Source organism: Xenopus laevis, chromosome 1L, assembly GCF_017654675.1.
Source record: "Xenopus laevis strain J_2021 chromosome 1L, Xenopus_laevis_v10.1, whole genome shotgun sequence".
NCBI lineage: Eukaryota > Metazoa > Chordata > Amphibia > Anura > Pipidae > Xenopus > Xenopus laevis.
The window spans coordinates 153,085,955-153,109,642 of NC_054371.1; the positions used below are offsets into that span (position 1 = coordinate 153,085,955).

A 23,688-nucleotide genomic window follows, 5' to 3' on the forward strand; every position below is an offset into this window, starting at 1 on the left:
GAGGCAGGGGCTTGCTGTCTAACTAGAGCTAAACCGTCTAATATCACAGTGTCACATACCGAGAGGATGACAGACAACTATATGTAAAAACAACGAAATTTGCTTCCAGGGAAATAATAATTGATGAGCCTAGCAATATCTCCCATGGCCCCTTATTTGAAACTCCATTATTATTGCTACTAAACTCAAAAAGGGATAGATTTAAGGTGTTATATGGGGAAATGTCAGACATATAATTACTTACTTGGCAAAACTCTTAAACTGGTCCCACTGCCAAATGTGAGTTTGACATTATTATTATTTACACAGTGATATAGGCCAATGCAAAATCCCCTGTCACTATCTACTACTGAGACAGAACCCATGTCTACCAATGAAAGGTATATTTGTATCTCTTTTTTTAGGGACAGATTTATACATTTTCATGATCACAGTCTAGAATTTTTATTGATTGCATTTTTGTTGTTGGTCATATTTTTTCCATGATTTCTAAAATTGACATGTTGGCTCATTTTAAGTGGCAGGATTCTTACCACTTATTTTATTTTTACAATTAAACAAAAATAATAAAACCGGTTTGTGGAGATAAGCATAATCATGGCAAAATGCATGTATAAAAATTAATAAATCGCCCTTTTAGAGTTTGAAATGGCTATTAGTAATTGACAAAACAAGAATTTGGAACATAAAACTATTCCAGCATAACATGTATAGAATAACAGGTATAGCATGTGTTTGTAAAGTAGATATTACCCTTAGAAAAAGTAGGTCATATGTCAGCAGTGTGATATTTATACAATTTCAATTCAAAATTCAGCTCAAACAATACTGTAATATATACCGGGGGTAAGCAGGGAAAACCCACATCCCAGGAAGGCATACCATACAACTTACTTGGTTGTACTTTGAGAGTGCTGCCTACACCAAAAGTTATTTTCACACCTCCTGTATTAACACAGTGCTAAAAGCTTATACAGATACCCTAGTGTGTAATATAACCCCTTCATCAAGCTCTGCATATAAAATGAATCCCTGTACACTCTACCAGTAAATCTCTGTCTAATAAAAATGAAGACTTGTCTAGGGTCTGACAAATGTATACTATATATATCATACTTTATTGCTGGATGCTTTAGACTATTAATTGTTTGTCTTTGCTGTAACTAGTACTATAATGGCAAGTCAAGGAAAAAACTTGCCTGGTGCATATTGCTGCTACTTTTATTTCCAAGTCTCAAGACTGACATACTGTAGATTTGGAATACTCACTTGGTAGAACTGTCAGTTTTGTTCCTTTCCCAAATGTGAGTTTGGTGGAACCCCCAGTACCACACAGTGTTGAACAGCTTTACATAATACCCCACATATGTACATATGTAATCATAGCCATTGAATGCACCTGATGAGATTGGTGTTACTATTATTCTGAAATGCAGCAGGGGCAGCTTTATTACAAAAATTGGGTTGCCGTTTTCTCCTTGATTTGAGAAAAATACAATGAAAAACATAGACACAAAAGATACTTGTGAATATTTTCTGAAACCTTGAATAGTCAGGATTTATTAAAGTAAAGAAACTGCCAAAGTTTCTAAAACAACTTGCCAAATAAAAGCTGCCAAAATTGCATAAAAGTTGTTGGGAATATTGACTAATATTCACTTATTTTACACATTATTTCTTACTAGCCATAACTTGCACATCTGTACTGTTTTGAAGTCCAAAAAGGGACTAGAACTAAACCCTCAAATATCACAATATCACATACAGAGAGGATGACTGATATATGTATAATATATCTCCAGAGCCTCCTGTCTTTTATTTGAAACAGTTTGGCTCATTTAATACCATAGTTGCTAAATTGCACCAGAGTAGTTACTCATTAGGGGGAATGTAATAAAAATCACAAGCACTATTTAAAATGTCATTTTTGCAAATGTTTAGCACTGCTCTCAATGTAAACTAACAGCACTGCAAAATATGTTGGTGCTATATAAATAATAATAATAAAATCAGTCACTGGAGAATATTACATTGTGCAGTATCGCTAAGCAAAGGTTTAGCATTAACACCTGCTCTGGAGTTTTGTTAAATATTTTGTCTGAAAAAAATGCTTTGGGCTTACAACATTTTATTACACAAAAAAAAAACAATTTTTCCCTGTGTGTATTGATCTCGGTCAAAGGTGGACATAACATGCCAGAGAAAATCAGCCACAGACTTACCTGGTATGACCGCAAGTTTAGTGCCCCCTCCAAATATAATTTTCCTGCCTGAGCCCTCATAACACCATGAATAAAACCTTCACAAAAACCTGATACCAACCCTAGCAAGCAGGGAGTTGCTTTGCAGGCTTTGGGCCAGATTCAATTTAATGAGAAAATGTTTTCTAATGGTTTATCACGTGCAAACTCAAGGACAAGATTCAATTTAGGAGAGAAATTGGATCTCGTGCCTTAGTTTTTACCTGATAAACCTTTGTGTTAGAAAAGTAAACTGATTCTATAAAATACAGTTTAAAATACAGTTCAGACTCCATAAAGAGGTACTGAATTGACATTAGCACCTGTATTAAGAATACACAAACTTCTAATCTGAGATTTCTATAGCGACATTTTGCACTGTTACAAAAAAATCGTACGATTCGAGTTTTCACTCAAATTTTTTTTCCCTACCCAACTTTTAGAGTTATTTTATTAGAGTTATTTTTATCTAGCTTGGTTTAATAAACATTTGAGATAAATTCAAGTTTTAGTAAATAACCCCCTGGTTCTTTCTAGTCCAGTCAAGAGAAAAACTTCTCTTCAATCAAAATGCGAGAGACATCTTAATTTCTCTCACATTTTTGTGCATGAATTGGTTTTTGTTTCCATGTATGGGATTTTTTCTACACAAGTTTTTTTAAAAAAAAATAAGTTGGTCATCTAAAACCTGGTAAACTTTTTATAAAAAAACAAAAATCCTTGTGAAAATATGCACAAGTGGAAAAAAGCATTTGAAGCAAGAAAAACACAAGGGAGATTTCACACAATGGTTTCTTAATGGATAATAATATGCCCCTAGAGTAAGACATTGTCCTAGTCTCTACCAGGGACTTTAATTGTTTTATACTTACTGGGAAGTACAGACAACTGGGTTCCAGCTCCAAATATGTATTTGTTGGTGTTATACTCACAATGAAAGAAACCTTGGCAAAAACCTATTTCTAACCTTGTCTAATTAAATACACTAAGCACCCTGTACAATGCATAGCTCTTCTAGGCTATAAGACAATACATATGCTTTAGCAAACAACTAATAGATCTGCAAAGTCTGTGTTTTATGATTTCCCTTAAGACATTAGAGACATGAATACAATAGGGGAAAACCTATTTTCTATAATTATGTATACACTGCAATCGAAATTAAAATTTTTCAATCCATGCCTCAGATTGATTTTTCATTGTGTTTTATAAAATATATATCAATAAGTGTTTGTAAAAACAAGTCATTTTGGGATGAGGATGTATGTGGACTTTTATGCATATGTTGTATGTGTATATGTGTACCAGTTAATATTCATATGTACAGTAGGTTTGGTGCATAAAGGGAAGTTTTTATTGTTGTATGCAATTTTTCTACATATCACGGATAGCAAGGCAAGTATTACTGCTATTAATAAACACATAACCACTTACTGGGCTGTACAGAGAGATGAGTGCCACCACCAAGAGTAAGCTTAGCCAAGTTGGTATTACACAGTGACTAGGGGCTTTGCAAGAATAGTTTGGGTATGTGTTTCTGTGTACCTCTGATATATCTGACCCTAGCATGGGTATTATGATCTATTCGTGGCTAAAATAATTTTCCAGGAGGATTGATCTACAACTGGTACAAGATTTTCAAGCAAAGGAACAACCATATTTACCCTTTGCAGCTTAGTAATAGTAAATTAAGCTTAGTTGACACATGATAATAATAATAATAATAAGCTAATCAGAGATCTACTGGAGCGATTAACAGGTAATGGATACAATTAAGAACTGGAACTGAAAACTAGGATCACTTGAGAAAGAGCTCAGCTCAAAACATCTCGTGACACATTAAAGCACTTGAGTTTTGCAGTAAAGTTCTGCATATTGGACCTTTTATTAACCACCACCTTTATTGTTTGAAAACTAGGAATTGGTGGCAACAATTATTTCCTGAATGTTTAAAATACAAATGGACTCAAAATAAATAAAATGATTAATTTATACTTAAAATATCCTTACAAATGGAACATTAACAGCATTTTCCTGGTATGTCCATCAGTAAAAACTCCTGCACTGGTGCACAAAACAGTTATGCTGTTAAAAGAAATATTGTTGCCAAGTTTTAAGGGCATGGAAATGATCTCATGGTGTATTGGTAAAAGAACAACTTACTTGGTTGAACTGTTAGTATTGTTCCTTTCCCAAAGATGAGCTTATTGTATCCTGTACTTTGTACACAGTAATACACCTCTTTACACATATCCTGCACAAGACAGCGATAACTCTATACATGATGTAACTTGAATAAACCTTAGAATAAACACCATAAATCCTTGCTAGATAACTTCATGGCTTACATGTGTTACTAATATTGTCAAGCCACTTAAAACCTTCTAAACAAACCTCGGAATGCTCTATAGACAACATTATTCCTTTCTCTACTTATGCATTCATTTTATATTAGCTTGCAAAGCAATATGATATACGAAATTTTTTTTCTGTACATGAACTTATTTCTTACCCAAATATTTTAGTTATCACTGTTCCAATAGAACTTCACAATCCACAATTTTTCGTCAACTGATGGAAAGGTTAATAAATACTTTAAGGTTAACAAAAACTACTTATATATTACATTTGGGCAATGGCAAAATTGTATGTATTGTGTAATGTGAGCACAAATACATCAATATGGTAAAAAAAATAAGCATTCTGACTTACTTGGCCTTATATTCAGCCTTGTTCCCTTCCCAAACACAATCTTAGACATACCATGGTTAGCAGTAAAAACATGGTGCTCAGGGGCAGTACAAAAATACAGCAACTGATTAATATAATCAATAACTCTGGCTGTATTCATGTTAATCTCTCATACATATGACTGCACTAGAGGAAGCAGATATATAAGTGGCCAATATAGTATGGCCAATTGGCCATTAGTGTATCTCGGTATGGCTTACTTAGCTCAGCTATTCTATTGCTGAGAACCCCCAGAAGAAATGTATAGTGCAATGCTTTTAAACATATGGATTTATGCATAAACAACCATAGTAGATAGAGGACATGACATGAGACCCTAGGTTAATACATTGTACTGTACATTAATCAGCTAAATCCCTTCTAATTATCTGGCCAACCACATATTCTGTGGTGCTGAACTGCTGACTGTTTTGATAACAGACAATAAAAACACAAACTGTATTCCTGGGGTCCTTCCTAAATTACATGATGTACTGTAGGCTTCCTTTTAAGGATTCCCTTGAATTGAATGTGATTTACATAAAGCTCAGAATGGCAAAATCATTCTACACACAGTACCTATGGGATAGACCATTCTCAATGTAGAAAATATTCACTAATTATCTTCATGTGAGCTTAAATATTAAATTGTGGTTGTAATACATTTCTTACATAGAAAAACTATAACATACTCTTTACTTACTTGGCTGCACTTGTAATCTTGTTCCAATACCAAAAACAAATCGGTAGGTGCTTTGTTCACACAGTAAATCAAGCCAATACAAAAAGACCAACCAGATATTCTATTCACAACCTAACTGGAAAGCTAGTTATGTTGATACAAATGATACATAATGGCCTATAATGGGAGGGAATGAAGATGGTACTAGAAAGAGAAGTGTTTTTATAAAAACTGGAGTTACCATATAGTCTGCCTATTTAGATGCATTCTATTTTGACAGGTATAGAAATTGATTTATACTGCACAGAAATGCATCCTCTTACTATAGGACTATAGAAAACATTTTTTTAAAAACCTTAGTTTACACAGGATGCATTTCCCTTTAAGGTTACATTTCTGGTATATTAATGAATGTAAATTATTGAAACTGTTCATTGAAAAATTGATTTAATAACATTAACCACTAACATTTTACGTACCGGGAGTCACAGTAAGCTTTGTGCCCTTGCCAAATATAAGTCTCCAGCCTCCTGAACCAGTATCACTGTGACTCAGCCAATCACAAAAACCACTCTTAGCTGCTAACTACCTAACTGTCACCGCATAACATGGAAAGTGTCTGAAGATTAGGGGGTTATTTTCCCATAGTCGAATGTTTAGAGTTTTTTATACCTCGAATTAATTCAAAACTCGAATGGCTTCTTATTTAAGAAAAAACTTGAATGGAATAAACTTGATTAAACAAGTTTGAGTTGCGAAACCTGAAAACTCAAATTGATAAAGTTTTCAGGGAAAAAAACTGAAATCGCTCAAATTGATCACATTTTTTCATGCAAAACCCTCAGAAAAAAACTTGATCATCATGAAGGCTGTAAACATCATGAAATGGTTCAAGGGACCTCTGCCATTGACTCTTACATGATTGCAACAGGATTTTGATTGTATTCAAGCTATTTACAGGGTCGGGTGTAATGCATTTCAAAACTTGAAAAAAAAGAGTTTTTCTTTTAAGCCGAAAATGTGAGTTTTGACCAAAAAAAAAATCACCTTGAAAGCACAACTCGAACCTTAATAAGTAACTCCCTGGGAGTTTGCCTATTTTCTAAAGTAGATTTTTAGAATCACTCTACAGTTATTACATATTACATACTACCATACAGACATAATCAGTCTACAGCCATACTCAAAATAAAAAAAAAGGAATACATACCATCATGAGTATAAAATAAAATTGGCTCTGGAGAACCACATGGAATTCTGTGTGTTTATTCCATCACAACATGTTTCGGATAAACATATCCTTCATCAGGTGCTAGTATCTGATGAAGGGTATGATTTGATTTAGTTCTCCAGAGTCAATTTTATACTGATCTTGGATGTTTTGTGGCCTTGATGGTACCATTACTCTGTTGAGAAGAACCCTGATACATATTGGAGTGAGGGAGCACCTAAAATTACACAAATACCACCATGGGGCAGTCTCTTAACCTAGGGGAACTTGAGTTTTCCCAAAGACACTTACCGGCTGTTACTGACAGAATTGTTCCTTTTCCAAAGACAAGTTTATCTGAAGCTCCATATTTAGCACAGTCATATGAGCCTTAACAAAAACTACTATTTTTTTTCTCTCCCGGAAATGCAATCAACTCCCCTTTATAAAACTTTGCAAATTTCCCCTAGTTAGTAAAAGCTCTATGCATCATGATTCTATTTTCTATAATGCAGGCAAAAGGTTTAGTAAATAATGGCAAATATATAAAAACATGGGACTTGCAAAGGAACTGGATGATATAATTAGATATTAGTTGAGGCTGCAAAAAGGTATGTGCACACCATGTTCTATCTGCTGCCCAAATCAATCCTCCTTAAATTGTCCGAAAAATAAGGAAACAAGTCTATCTGATATTTGCTGTGACAGTATTGTCAGTAGTTTGAAACATTAGGAAAAGCTACTATCATAATAAAGACCAAAATGGACTTGGATGAAGTGTACAGCATTACCAGTCCGGAGTCTGGTATTTCATTAATGGTCCTTGAAAGGCAGTGGATAACTGAGACAGGCTCACCTGGAACAATGTTCAGAGTGGTCCCACTTCCAAACACAAGCTTATCTGAACTTCCAGCTGGCACAGTGCTCACATCCAGTACAAAAACTGAGACGGTACCCTGCAATTTACTAATGCTCTTGGTAAAAACTGAAAGTATAAATTATACTATATTATCACTATAAAAACTGTTGGCAATATAATTCAGAATCAGAACCTTTATATCGGGATGTCCTTTTGTTGCATACTATATACAGTACAAACATATGACTGCATGACTGCATTGCAGAGGCTATACATAGTAACCAGGTAGCTACTCAGGGGGAGCAGTGTGTACTGGCAAGGATTTTATACCTCAAATTCTCAACTAATATATTGCTGTTAGTGATGGAGAGCCCTAAAACATGCAAATGTATATTTACACTCTCTTGCCATATAGCATTTAGAGGCCTGAACAGAAAGATGAGTAATAAAAAGTAGCAATAACTATAAATTTGAAAGCTGGAAAGAGTCGGACAAAGAAGAACACAAATAATTTAAAAAACCATAAAAAAGAGAAAATGAAGACCAATTGAAAAATTGCTTAGAATTAGCCATTCTATACCATACTAAAATGTAACTTAAAGGTGAACCACCCCTTTAATATAAGGACTCGCTGCCATAGATGCATATAGGAATACAAAAATGCTATTTACATTCCAGCTTAGAATGGAGGAAAAATTTATTGCAACTGTTATATTCACTCTGCACACAGTAACTTTGGGATACACCATGCAAAAAATATAATTTCTGTATGTGAACCTAAAACATTAAATAAGTGGCTGGGCCAAGTTTCTTCATATTATAGAGCCTATAAAATACCCTGCACTTACTTGGTCTCACTAGTAATCTTGTTCCAATTCCAAAATGTAATCTGTAGTTACTTTGCTCACACAGTAAATCAAACCAATGCAAAAAGTCCTGCCTGATCATCTGTTCAGGTGTTAGTAAGGCATAATGGATAACTAGTTGTATTATAATAATATAAATACCCCTAAATTATGGCAAATAGATATAGATGATACATCTTCTGACTATACTATTTTAGAAAAAAAATTAAAATAACCCCAGTTCACACAGGATATGTTATCCCATTAAGGTTATAGATCTATAAATATTAGCATTTATATTAATGAGACTGGAAGATATCTTGTTTAATATATATTTAAAATATTGTGTTAAGCACATTACAGTACTAAAATTCTACTCACCTGCAATTACATTAAGCTTTGTTCCCCTGCCAAAAATATTTTTTAAGCCACCTGTTCCAGTATCACTGTGGCTCAGCCAATTACAAAAACCACCAACCCTCACTGCTCTCTACCTAACAGCCCTACATAATAACATCCAAAGGCTCTAAGGATTAGGGACTCTTCTCTATATGATTCCCTAACAGAATTTTTGGAACCTCCCCTACAGGTTTCAGATACTTACATAATGAGATGGGCAATTTACAGCCATCTAGATTATGGTATGTTAGGCAATGTGTGCTTTAAATTGACACCAAAAACTAAAAAGGCAAATAAAACGTTCCACGTCACTTTGGAATGCTATTCTATTCATATCATTTGTGAAGGCCACACTCTCCCACATACAAACACCATCTTGGCTCTTTCCTTTAATTGTGACCTAAAGGTATGGCAGTTTCTTGCTGACATAAGGTTTAGCAATAAAAGGACTTAGAAAACATAATTTCCTAATAACATTATATAGTTAGATAATAGTTGAGGTTGCAAAAATGCATGTAAATATTATGTTTATTATTTTATTGTATTTTATTTCCTGGTGTATATACGTTCTCACCACTATTAATATAATTCCATAATAAAAAGCACTCACAACGCACCAATTGATTCAAAGAACGTAGTTGAAATTTTATTCTTCCATCATCATTATAATAATTATAGAGAAATATTGATGTTTTGGCTCCCCCCTAGAGCCTTTATCAAGATAAAAAGCAATTAAAATTATATATATTTTATATTTTGCTGTTCTGTTGTGCAATTTCTAAAAGTAAATTTCTACTTTGGATTCCCACTCTGCCTTATAACTGCAACTCCCAGGCAATCTTGCATTTTAACAGAAAAGAGGCACCGGTTAAATATATCTGTAACAATAATACAGTAATTGAACTTTCTAATTATATACAATTGGCAGCATGGGAATCTAAGAAAAATTGCAAGGAGAGGACTTTTATACAATCATATATTATGATGAAGACCAAAAGGCACTTGGCTGTATTATCAGTTTAGAGTCTGGTATTTCATAAACTTACATAATTACCGAAGCTTGCAAGGCAATGGATAACTGAGACAGGCTCACCTGGAACAATGCTCAGAGTGGTCCCTCTCCCAAACACAAGCTTTTCTGCACCTCCAAATGACACAGTGATTTAATCCAACACAAAAACCAAGAAGGTACCCTGCAATTTACTAATGCTCTTGCTAAATATTAAAGTATATTGTATTATGTGTTTACGCAATGGAACGCAGAGCCTTTACATTGGGATGTTGTTTTATATGCAAACCCGTACTTAGTTGACTTCTGTCACAATTTTTTTTATTGAACCGAGTAGCATAAATAATGTTTAAGTGGAATAAGGGTAACTGATATACACTTACCTGGAACAATATTTAGATTGGTCCCTCTCCCAAACACAAGCTTATCTGTAAAACTAACTAGCACAGTGCTCACTTCCAGCACAAAAACCAAGATGGACTCCTCAGTTTACTGATGCTCTTTTCAAAATGTACAGTACTAGTTTTACATCAATATAAAGCAGCTTCATGACCGGTACAAACAAAAAAAGCTAAACCAGCTTAAGCAGAAATATATTTTCTGACCTGTGATGAGCCATAAACTTTTGCCGCAATAAACCAAAATTGTAACAAAACGCCCATAGAACCCGATATATTTTACACAAACTATTTGCCGCATAAAAGCCCATAAACTAATGTATTCTGTGTGAAAAAAGTTGCTACAAAAAAAAAGTTGCTATGGAAAAAATCACGAAACAACCCCCATAAACTACAATGTATTTTGCATTCAAAAAGTAGACTTGAAAAAAGGTCAACATTGAAAACATCACTGGAAAAAAACATCTATTGACTTCATAACCTGCATGTAAACTATCTCCTTTATATTATGTGACATAGTTTTCACTTCATCTAAGGACTCCCCCAAATCATATGTCATAATCATTGCCATAGAAGCAAGTTGGAATATTAAATGTGATTCCCGTGCTAGCTCAGAATGGAGGCATAGTACATTTTGGAGAATTTTGTGGGATAGATTTTTCTCAATGTAAAAATATAATTTTCTTAATGTGAGTTTAAAAGATTGAATAGTGGCTAGGCCATATTTTCTTTGTATTAGAGAATGTTTGCCATTTAGTGTTAAATTTAAGTTAAAGTGATGCTAAGTGCACTACCAACCATCCACTTACCTGGAGTCACAGAAAGTCTAGTGCCCCTGCCAAATATAATTCTCCAGTTGCCTGAACCAGTATCACTGTGGCTCAGCCAATAACAAAAACCACCTCCTCACTGATCTCTACCTTGAAACCCCATATACCATAGATATTCTGAGAAGTAGTGGTTGGGTCTTCCTCTTTATTACCTGAAAATCCCCATAATTTTGTAGATGCCACCACATGGAGATGATCATGTGTAGCTTTCCAGAATCTGTTAAACTACATTTTGGGACATGTTACAGTGTGGTACATGTTGGACCATTTATGTTTTAACTGACATCAGTAATGAAAACAAAGAATTGCTATTCCATCCAAATCCTTAAAGAAGAACACATATACCTCATCCTGGATCATTCCCGTACAGTAGTGTTTAGTAGAAAAGCATTTCCACTGACACTTACCAGCTGTCACTGACAGCGTTGTTCCTTTTCCAAAGGCAAGTTATACTGAAGATCCATATTCAGCACAGTCACACTGGCCTTAACAAAAACTATTCATTTCCTCTCCCTCAGCACTGCAAATCCTTGTACCTAGCTAGCAAGGCTCTATGCATCATAATTCTATTTTCCACAATATACAGAAAAAACTGTGTTACAATTAGTCCTACATACAGAAATGCTATCATAATAGAAAGCTAGGAGGTAAGCTTACTAATAGAAACATGGGACATACAATGGATATCCTAAGAAATGTATGTTGTTAGATAATAGATAGTTGAGGTTTCAAAAAACATGTGCACACCAAGTCCAAAATAAAAAACAATGAGCTCTTTTATATATTATTGTATACATTCAATTACCTATAGTAAAGTGTTGACTGAGGATTCCTTCTGAGATAAAAGGAGTTCAACGTTTTTGTATAATAAACTTAAGAACGACTTGGAATAATAAGCAATGAGCTATTATGTATATTATTGTATACTTTCAATTACCTATAGTAAAGTGTTAACCTAAAAGTAATCTATCTGAGATAAAAGGAGTTCAGAGTTTTTGTATTTTTTGCATTGCTTCCTCTGGGTCAATTGGAAGCTACTGTATGTTTGAACTATTTTTACCAAGCAGTAAAAAACAATAAAACAAATAATAGCACTTGTCCTATCTCATCCTGTTGTGAATATTTTACTCACATGAGCCAGCTGTTCCCTTGTAATAATAATTTCTGCCCACTATCATCTATAAGTCCAATGGTTTTAGTGCACACAAGGAAAACTATAAACCAGTTTGATTGAGACTTTGGGAAGTACTGGGGGTATACCCTATAATTACTCACTTGGTAGAACAGTTAGCTGGGTTCCTCTGCCAAATTTGACACTACTGTAAACTCCAACGTAATTCACTGTAGCACACTGCTTTACACAATGTCTGACTGACAGCCCTGCTTTCTCCCTATGATGTGTCCAGCTCCATCCTATTAAAAACTTTAGTACAGTTAGATATTTCATTGAAACCAGTGGTCACTGGAATTTTGTCATGGTTTGGCTTTTTAGTACTACAGTTTATTAAAAATGTATTCCTATAGGGTATAGGCCAACCAATTAAAACCATTCATTAGAATTTGATGCCATAGTATCGGATCTATAACTCCTGAATGTATACAGTATTTGGTACCAGGTTCTTTTTCCTGATCTTTGTTGTACACTTTATAAGAACAAAGCTTTGCTTTAGGCTCCTCTGCTCCAGTATAATTGTCACTTCCCAACTACCTAACTTTAGAAATGTTTAATTAAAGATCCCCAACAGTAATGCTTGAGCTTTCTAATTATTATTTTGTGTAATGAGTTTCTTATTAAAAATGTCTGTTGCACAGTGATAAGATATACTGTACATGCTTGTGTTGCACATAAAGAGATCAATAGATGTGATGAAATGTACCTTCATTACCTATAATAATTCCATTAGGTCAGTTTAAATGGAGTATGATCAATGATTAAATCACTTATAAACACATGTTTTTGACTGAGTGATAGTTTTCTTTGTATTACTTACTGGGTCTCACAAACAGCACTGTTCCAAGCCCCATGGTGAGCTTACTGCCATAGCCAGTTTCCCCACAATGACATCCTCAGTGACAAAAACACCCCCACCCTCCCCAACATCTACCAGACAACTGGGCTCAGCAACCCTTTGGATTCACTTCAACATGGTAACATTTAGGAGCACTGTCTGAATTGTTTACATGATTTTTCTTTTTAAGGAACCTTGTTCAACTCTCAACTAATCAAAACAGTAGAATATCGCTGTTTACAACCATACATTTACATCATACAAAGGTTAACTTAATTCATTCATCTACTTACACAGGGAATGTTGAAAAAAAGCAGGCATAAAATAATCAGAGCAACAGAAGATTTTCACATCAGCTGCTGCAATATGTATGTGTTATATCCCAGCTATAGGCAATGATATATAAGCATAAGTATTATATAAGTATAAAACAGATCAGAAGAGGTTTCAGAGTTGGTGCACACTGATATAAATGTTTCCTAGAGCTTACTACTTACTTAGCAAAACAGTCAGTGGTTCCTTTTCCAATGATGAGCTTGCTGTGGCTTCCATCAGCATACAGTGTTGCCATGCTTTATAACCAAAATACACAGCACAAATAAATAGCTCAGTGTTGCTCTGTGATCACACACCTGCACTCTATAGCTCAGCTTTACCAACAGGACTCGTCTGAGAGAAACCCTTCAAACTACTTTATGTTTCTTATTCAGTTCTATTTTTATAATAAAGTGACGTGACATATAATACGTTGTTTCTCAAAATATGATATGGACCATAATATCTCATTCATATAAAATACACAAGAAATTTCAAGTGAAGCACTCCTTTTAAATACATTTTAACACTATAATAAACAGAGAGCATACAAAAATGTAAATTATTTGATACTATCATTACACTGAAAAGATTAGGGCATTCCAGCACTAAATATTTCCAAGGACAGTTGTCCATTTAAACAATGGGCAGTTGGCAAATATGCCCTGTATAACTTTATTAATATAACTGTAGCACTTTATGCATTTTACAGAGCATTAATTGTATAATAGTACAGTGCAATTAATACAAAATATGAACAGTTACAGTGAAGTGATACAGGAGGAAGGAGGTCCTTGCACTGCACAGCAATCTCATTGACTCTAGTATAAATACAGTAGTCAGCACAAACATATACTACACAATTGCTCAGTGGATGGATCCAAAGGGGTAAGGGACCTTGTTTGTCAGCCTTTATGGGGTTGGGCATTTTTTGATGTCAGTCCTAGGTTCTCTTTCAATCCCCCACTGGATTCACACTACCTACATCAAAAACAATTTTCATTTTTACAAATTGACATGGGTAAGATTAATTATGGTATGTCATAATATGAACTGCATCACTTTCTCACAATGGAAGACCTTAGGACCATTTCCAGGAGCTGAATCTTTATATTTTTGCAGAGCCAATTGGGATGTCTAAAGTATTTGGTGAACGAAATACTACCAATATCATTATCCTACTTGGGAGATATGGATGCAACATCAAACTCAAAACATGTTTATGAAGAGCGCAAGTTTTATGGACAAAAAATGTAAAACAAATAAAAAGAAAAAGGACATTTAATTTGGAAGCAGTCCAATTTTAATTGGGCTCAAGAGATTATGAGACTGTAGGTATATAGGCAGGGACACCCAGGAATTGCAAGGATGTTAGAAGAGAATAACTGAAGAAAAGAGTTTTGGTATGGAGCACCCAAACAGAACTGAGAAAGGATCTATTTTGGAGGAAACACGCACATGGGAAATGTTTATACAATTCCAGGCTCTGGAGAAGCTCCCTAAGAACCCTCTAAATAAAGTCAGGTAAAAAAACAATGTTTTTTTCTCTGATGCAAAAATTACTATTGGTATGGTTTGTAATCCTCCAAGAAAGTTGTAAAAAAACATGGCTTATAAGCTCGCAAGTATAGAAGCACACTCACTAATAGTCTCAGTTAGCTGGAATGGGGAAAATGACAAATGTTCTACTGATACAGTAGCTTACTGTAGTACATTGGGTGGCTCAGTGCAGCTCACTATGCAATTGCAGGCTTCATGATGAGAAAGAAGCCTAAATTACAAAATTCAGTCCTGTTCTTCCAAACATCTTTATTAGCAAGGTGTGCATGCAATAGTGGGTGCCACCAAGTTCAAACAAACCTATCGAGAGTAAAATTTTCTTGTTGAGCCTGGAGGAGTTCAAACTGATAATTACTTTATTTTACCAAGCTTTTACCAGCTTACAGCTGTTCAGTTGCTAAGATAACAGAATATACTCTGCACAAGCTTGCACTACACTATTTAATTCCCCACTGAAAATAATACATTTTCTTAAAACATTTAGCAAAATTTAATTCCAAGCTGTTCTTCATTGTACTGGATTTGAGTTGCTGCATCTTTAAGATTATTTGATGTTGTTAAACTTCCATTTGCTGAAATTGTATGGGTTATGTGACAGGTGGAAGGTTGGTTTGTGTAACTGTGTCACTGCACAGAAAAACTCCCCTGAGCAAGCCAGTTATGTTTGTTTACAAAGATGCAAGGGAGAATCCAGCTGTTCTGTAAAAGAAAAATCCTTGTATACATCAAGCCCATTGCTCTGCTGCAAGTTTAACCATTTAACTGTTGATGTTGATTAAATGTGAGAGGGGTCTGATTCCTTGTAAAAACATTACAGAGAAAGCAACTTTTCACTGAGCAAAGACCCTTGGCTATAATAAAGATGTTAGAATTAAAAATAATAATAATAATAAAAATAATTAGAGGTATATCTGGAAATTAATCAGTTGGGAGGAAATGAGTATATTTTTCTTTAGAAAAGAAGCCACACACAATAGAGCTGTATTGGCATGTCTCAACATGTCACAGTGTCCTTTGAAAGCAAGTATACTCATGTATGGGCAAAATGTTACCGGCTGTATAATGCAAAACTGACACATGACCTGGTTTTTGTAACATCCAGGTTTACAGGTGAAAAAAACAACCCAGATTTGGACATGAGTTTTCTTTGCACAGATTATCCCAACACACCCTCAGGACAAAAACTGACCATTACCCTGGTACAATTACACGTATGCTCCCCTGGTAGTTACAACACTGCCTTTATTCAGTACTGTATAAATGTATTGCATTGTCTTTGCTTTTATATCTGTCTTCTGCTTGGCACTGACCATGTGAAAATTCTTTACTGACCAAGGCATAAAATTCCTATTTGCAAAAGTATCTAAATAAAAAGACACTTTGACTTTTTTTCCTGCTTTTTGGTCTTTAAAGACTCAAACATTGTTTCTTCAGTAGAAGTTCGGTAGTTCATTAGAGAGAATGGTCATCTAATACTCAAAGGGCAGATTGGCACATTGTGCCAAACAGGGTCAGATTGGAGCCTTGGTGGCCCACCGGGGCTTCAAAGGAAGGGCCCTCCTTGCTCTTTATAGGGCAGCCAGAGGAGCAGGTCTAGGACACTGGGGGCCCATGAGGGCCAGGGCCCACTGGGGTTTTTCCCGGTGTCCCACCAGCCCAGTCCGACACTGGTGCCAAAACATTCAAAACATCAATTTGTGCAATGACTGTGGCAATTTTAGAACAGCTATGTCTGGTTTATACAGTAGCAATGTAGCAGTCATTTTAACGAATTTAATAAAAAGCACAACATTCGGTATTGTCTTAATTGTTTAGCCACTCAGCAGGTTGCATTTATTGATCAACTGTTGATAAAATCGTATTTTATCTGTAGAAATAATAGTCAGAATTCTGAATTGAGAAAGCCAGTTGGATGACTGGTGAAATGTCTTCAAGAAAAACACAGAAAGTCCAGTTGATTTAATTGATTTATACAGAAATACCATGACCTGGATGAATGAGAATCTTCACAAACAAAAATCTTATTGGTTTTATGGGTAACTGTACCTGGCAAATGTAGGGCTGAGTATTAAATATGGGGGAATACATTTCTGCAGAGCATTATTAAGAAACAGTTTCTGTCTTAAAGTCACTTGAGCTCTCCATGGTGCTGAAAAGATACAGACTTTGTAGGTTTTTGCCTTTTGATTTGAACTGAAAAATATATACTAATCTGTGGTATTTCCCAAATCCAGTCTTTCTAAAATTGTAGGGATGGCCCCCTACAGGGTCTTATATGAGTGGGTGGGGGGGGGGGGGCAGACTGAAAGCTAGTTAGGTGAGATTTGAGGAAAATGTCTATTTGCTCTCCTACTTACTCCTGGAGACTTAACTAAAATGTCGATTATGGTAGAATTTGCTGTGAACTCTATTTTTTTTTACCTCAGATATTCACTGAACGTTGGCTAAAATATTCTATGATATAGAATTTTATTTTTATATTCATGGCATTAGTATGAGCCAAGGAGATCTGACATTTTGTTGCATCTCAAAGGGGAGCTTGAAGTAAAAAATAAACAACTACAGTTCTAGAGCATTCATTTTCATGCCAAGGTCTCGCATACATACCTGATATTCAGTGCCAGGGTCTCATTTAACATCTAACATTTAAATATCACTGACATTTAAAATATCACTGATCAAATTGCAATTAAGGTAATAGGGGGTTGAAACCATTACTGCAGTTGTTCATACTAACAGAATCATAGTCAAAATGAAGAATTGAGATGCAAAATTTTAATACAGAATACCCATGACTCCTTGGATCCCAACATCACTAAATAACGACTGCAAATAAAATGAATTTTGAATCATGGGGGTGAGTGACATATGAGGTCCCCACTGATGTTTGGTTGCCTCCTTTCCCATTCTGCTGATGAGAAACAGTTGAAACTCCTTGACTAATGACAGTAAAAGAGAAAGCATAGTTGTTTTGAGAATAGAAGACTTTGGACTCTAGTGAGGGAGATTGTCTGTCTTATGATCAGCCAAGGGTTCAGGTCTCCCACTGCTTGAGTCTGACCAGAGCTACAAAAATCTTTTGAAGAGAGTTGGTTTGAGAACTAGCAGTCTACATCACTGTGGCCATTACAATAAACCCTCAGGAAACAGAGAACTGTAGCAGATACAGAAGATTTTGAACTGCTATTCTACCTATATAAATTCCTGTCACTTGTTGTGCAGAAGTACAGTCCAGAGTCTTCAATGTCTGCATGTTATTGAACATGCAATTGAAATGAACGCTTTAATCTTTCTCCTGTCTACATTGTGTAAAATAAATTCTAGAACTTTATCAGGGTACTGGACATGCTGGTAAAGGAACTCGTATAGGTGCAATTTAACTGCAGAAACTTTTCTTGCTGAGTGGTGTAAGCAAAGAAAGGCTGGAAAATAGACTTTGCATGGCTTTGTCCTGAAACTGACATAACATACAAATGCATACTTATAAAAAAAAACTTGTAACATGTTTCAATAGTGAAAAATACGTAACAATGGCATATTAGGAGTGCTGCAGTAAGCCTCAGCAACTGTGGAAAATACTTGTAGAATGGTAATAAACACCGTAATCTACATTTCATGTAAATTTGTAATGGTTGAAAAAAAAAAACAACTGTGTGAAGATTTCTGTTTAGAAACATACAGTTGGGTAAGTCTGGGTTGGCAAATAGATATGAGTATCCTACTCATTCAACATTGCCTAACATTTTTTACTATAATACATTTATCATAAAGATCATATAAATGCTTACATTTTTTAAAATGTTTCCATATTTTATTGTAACAATTTAAGTTGTTTTTTTTATAAATTGTTATAACCACACATAAAGGGATTGATCAGTGCACATTCCATAGTCCTATGTTTTACTATTCATTCATTGTTTGCATATGGATACATTTTCAAAAACAGCCTTATGTGTGTTTACAGCACTTTTTCTAACAGTCAAATGTTTTTAGTAACCTTAAGTTAGGCCACTAACAATTGGCCCCAGTTGTGGGTGAGTGATGGTCCATATTCACCAGCACCTCTCCCCAAACTATCATCCCTCTCATCTCACTAATGAAGGAGTGGTACTCATTATATACTTGAACTCGTCGCACCACATTTCGAGTTATGTTATGACAGGGTTGGCCAGAATGCAGGGCTGTATTTAGAACCTTTATAACGTCTGACATCACTTCCTCCCTGCCATGCTCCAAGCTCTGCACTCCTGCTCAGTGGGGGTTGGGTTATTTTTCCTTTAAAATGTTTTCAGTAATTTAGACGCCCTCCCAACAGCTGCCTCCAGTGGCACGGGTCTTCGGGTGCATATATATATATATATATATCACCTGGCCCACAGCATTAAAGGTGCCTCATGGGATATATAGGTAGATAAAAGTACAGAGTAGATATACTATGTAATTCTAGTGTATTCACTAAGGATACTCGTGACCCTTTAATTGTACTTCAACTGCAGTTCAGAACAGGTGGCATGCCCCAGGATAAGCATCTGTAACCTTTATTCCAGAATATTAGTATCAAGTATTTGAATACAATAACCGTTAGAATATTTGACAGACAGAGAGAACCTTAAAATAGAAGTTTGCAGAGGTGTTGCTCATGGTTAAATTCAATCTCTACTAATTATTTTGCAGGGTTTATATTGCTTACTAACCTTCTGCAGATTTGTTTTACAATAACAGTGAATGTAACCGACTGCTGTAAGATAAGTAAATCACACACAGTGACGTGAGAAGAGTTATGTTACAGATATTAGAACAGAGAGTGTCACTGTGTCACTCACAGCACAGAAATACACCCCGGAGTCACTCAGTTCTGCTGCTTCTTTATGAATATTGAAGGTAGATTCCGTTTTCTCCTTTGAAATGGTGAATCCATTATTCATTTGTTCTCCAAAATTATAAAGCAGCATCTCTAAAGGTTTTTCTGGATACCGGACATACCAGTACAGATAAGTAGCGCCAGCTGTCTTATGTGTACAGTTTAGCTGCACAGTTTCCCCCTGGAGCACAGAACAGTGAGTTTCAGGTTGGATCACAGACTGTCCATAACTCCTGCCTGTAATATAAAAGTTAGAAGAAGAGATAATTAAAAAGGAAGGTATTTTTATTGGTAAGACCTATAGTATGAAGTATACAGCAGCCTTACAAAGACAATTTGTAGGTCTTCAGTTTTTGGTTTTAAAGGATTTTTTTAATTTGTATTTTTTCATTTTTTTGCAACCAAGAATATGGTTTTGAAATCAGAACAAAAGATAAATAAGAGAGGACCTGAACAGAAAAATAAAAAACTTTTAAAAGGAGACAATCTAACATCCTGGTTTTATGGTTGTAGAGTTCACAGGTCTTTACATTAAAATTAAATAAATAAATAAAATGAATGAATAAATAATAAAATAAATCTCCTAATAAAGAAGAAAAGTGTAAAACACAGTAATATAGAAAAGACATTTTGGTAAGTATATGCCTCACCAAGCAGAGTAGCTAAAGCCAAGAGGAGAGGAGCAGTAGGAGACATCATGTCACAGTGAGTAGTGAGTGCAGCCCCTGTACTGAGCCCATATAAGCTGTTTCCTCTCTCAGTATGTAGGGCAGATACAAGGTGCAATCTGTAGCAACATCTGCTTAAATGGAAAAGTATAGAAACAGAGTTGTTTCTATATTTGGATATTTTAGTATATTATCAGTTTTATCAGAAAAGATAGGGTGTCTGGTTACTTTGAAGTGTCAAAGTATGAAGACACGAATACAGGTATGAGACCTGTTATCCAGAATGCTTGGGACCTGGGGCTTTCCAGATAATGGATCTTTTGGTAATGTGGCTCTTTAAAACTGTGGTCTACTAGAAAATCATGTAAATCATGTAAACATTTAATAAACCCAATAGGATGGTTTTGCCTCCAATAAGGATGAATTATATCTTAGTTGGGATCAATTACACAGTACAATTTTATTATTACAGAGAAAAAGGAAATCATTTTTTTTTTTAATTTAATTTTTAAATTTTAATTAATTGTATAAAATAGAGTCTATGGGAGACAGCCTTTCTGTAATTCAGAGCTTTCTGGATAACAGGTTTGCAGATAGTGGATCTCATACAAGGAAACATAATGGGGCAGATTTACTAAGGGTCAAATTTCGAAGTTAAAAAACTTTGAAATTTGTCCCTCAAATTGAAATCCTTCGACTTTGAATATCGAAGTCGAAGGACTTTTAGCATATTCGAGCGATTCAAACTATTTTTAGCGATCGCTTTAAAGATTTCTATTCGACTAAAAAAAACTTAGAAAAGTGCTGTGGAAGGTCCCCATAGGCTAACATTGCACTTCAGTAGCTTTAATTTGGCGAGGTATGAAGTCTACGTTTTTTTTAAAGAGACAGTACTTCGATTATCGAATAGTTTAACTATTTTTACTTCGAATTGTGAATCGAAGTCGAATAGCCAAATATAGCCTATGCGATGGTCGAATTACCCAAAAATTTACTTCGAAATTCTAACTTTTTGACATTCGAACTATTCACTCGAGCTTAGTAAATCTGCCCCAATATGTGTGTCATAATCATGCAAAGATTTATGGCAATGGGGTCAGTGGCATAATTACCGGGGGAGCAGGGGTGTGATTGGGCCAGGGCCCGCACCCCCTCAGGGCCCCCCCGTGGCAGCTAGCACGCAACCATTTTCAGCCAATTCCGGGCGTACGGAGGGGGGCAGGCAGTGGCGTAACTACCAGGGGAGCAGGGGGTGCTAACTTTTTGACATTCAAACTATTCACTCAAGCTTAGTAAATCTGCCCCAATATGTGTGTCATAATCATGCAAAGGTTTATGGCAATAGGGTCAGTGGCATAATTACCGGGGGAGCAGGGGGTGCGATTGGGCCAGGGCCCCCCCGGCAGCTCACGCGCCACAATTTCAGGACATTTCCGGGTATACGGGGACGGGGGGCCCGGCAGCGCGTTCTGCACCCCTCTTGTTACGTCACTGGGGCAGTGAGGGGGTGTGGCGCACCAGGGCCCGTCCCCCTCTATTGTTTAAGTTTACCGATTATTTAAATGTTTGGTTCAGTTTGGAAGTTAATCTGGTATCTGATGCTAGCAGTTAGACAGCAGATTGGAACAGCTAGACAACAGGCTGGTGGTCAGCATGGAATATAAATAGGAGATGGCTTAAAAGAAAAGCAATATAGAAAAGAATTACAATAGCACTGGAGCCACCTAAAAACCCTGATTTGATACGACCCCTCCAAATGATAAATGAATCACAAACCTTTGACTAGAACACAAAACTTAAAAGTTGTAATTTGATATAATAATAATAATAACTAAAATTATTACAGTGTAAAAATATCCATGCTTTTATTGACTATGTGAAACCACAGACAATGTCTTCTTCTCCATAAGGGATACACTGCTCTCTTGAGGACATGATTAGACACAACATTAATGCTTCACCTAAAGTTCTGACATGAAATAATTGACTTGCTCAGGCAGTGTTTCATGCAAAAAGATCAAAACAAGCACACCGTGTTTCACAGAACTATTTAAAGGTCATATACTGTACTTCTAGATCACTTGCTGTTAGGATTTCAATAGCTGTAATCCAGTTTATATCCAAGGGGCAATATCCAATTCTGTTAAAAATTATACTTTAAGATCAGAGCTGATCTAGGGACTAATCCAATCAGGAATGTTATAATGACATGGATCATGTACCTGATGCCCTCCAAATGCTTCACCTTTCTTGGCAGCCCAGAATCCTTAATTAGCCAGGGTTTATTACTCTCAGGAAATGCATCCAACGTATTGGTTGAATTAGTGTTCAGAGGAAATATTTTATAGAACCTGTAAACTCAGCCTCATTGCCTGAGATAATGGTTACTGATTACAGAAAATTGTAGATTGAGTGAGTCAGGGTGTTCCAGCAATGTAGTTATTGGTTTTGAATTTTGGCTCGCCTGACCTTACTTTGGTATTTTCCCGTTACTGCATTGATTATCATTGTATGACCTGCCTTACTAAGTCCTTGTTAATTCCTGTTACCTCATTTGACTGACTAGCTGTGTATGACCCGACCCACTTCAAGTTTTAATTCTAATATCTAGTAACGGTATTGGACCTGTTATCCAGAATGCTAGGCCCTGGGGTTTTCCAGATAACAGATCTTTCTGTAATTTGGATCTTCATACCTACTAGAAAATCATGTAAACATTAAATACACCCAATAGTCTTTGCATCCAATAAAGAAGAATAATATCTTTGTTGGGATCAAGTACAAGGTACTGTTTTATTAGCACAGGAAAAAAAGGAAATCCTTTTTAAAAATGTAAATTATTTGGATAAAATGGAGTCTATGGGAAGCAGGCTTTTCATAATTCTGAGCTTTTTGGATAAGGGGTTTCTGGATAACTGATCCCATACCTGTACCACGTTCTCAGCTATGTTTGGCCCAGCCTGTCTGACTGTCTTGCTCCCAGCAAGTCGTTGACACACATAGGGCAGCTGCTTTGTTCTTTGCTGAACTGTATCTCTTTGTAATGGGCAGTTTTGGCCCCTTTTAGATCTTT

General features: G+C 35.6%; 1 protein-coding gene across 1 annotated transcript in view; it reads right to left on the reverse strand.

The window, feature by feature from the left end:
- Positions 1-23,688, reverse strand: part of trac.L (T cell receptor alpha constant L homeolog) — an 87,619-nt gene that overhangs the window by 49,473 nt on the left and 14,458 nt on the right. Inside the window, 1 exon segment of the mRNA XM_041565362.1 lies at positions 2,070-2,074. Within this exon segment, the coding sequence (XP_041421296.1) occupies positions 2,070-2,074 (5 nt within the window).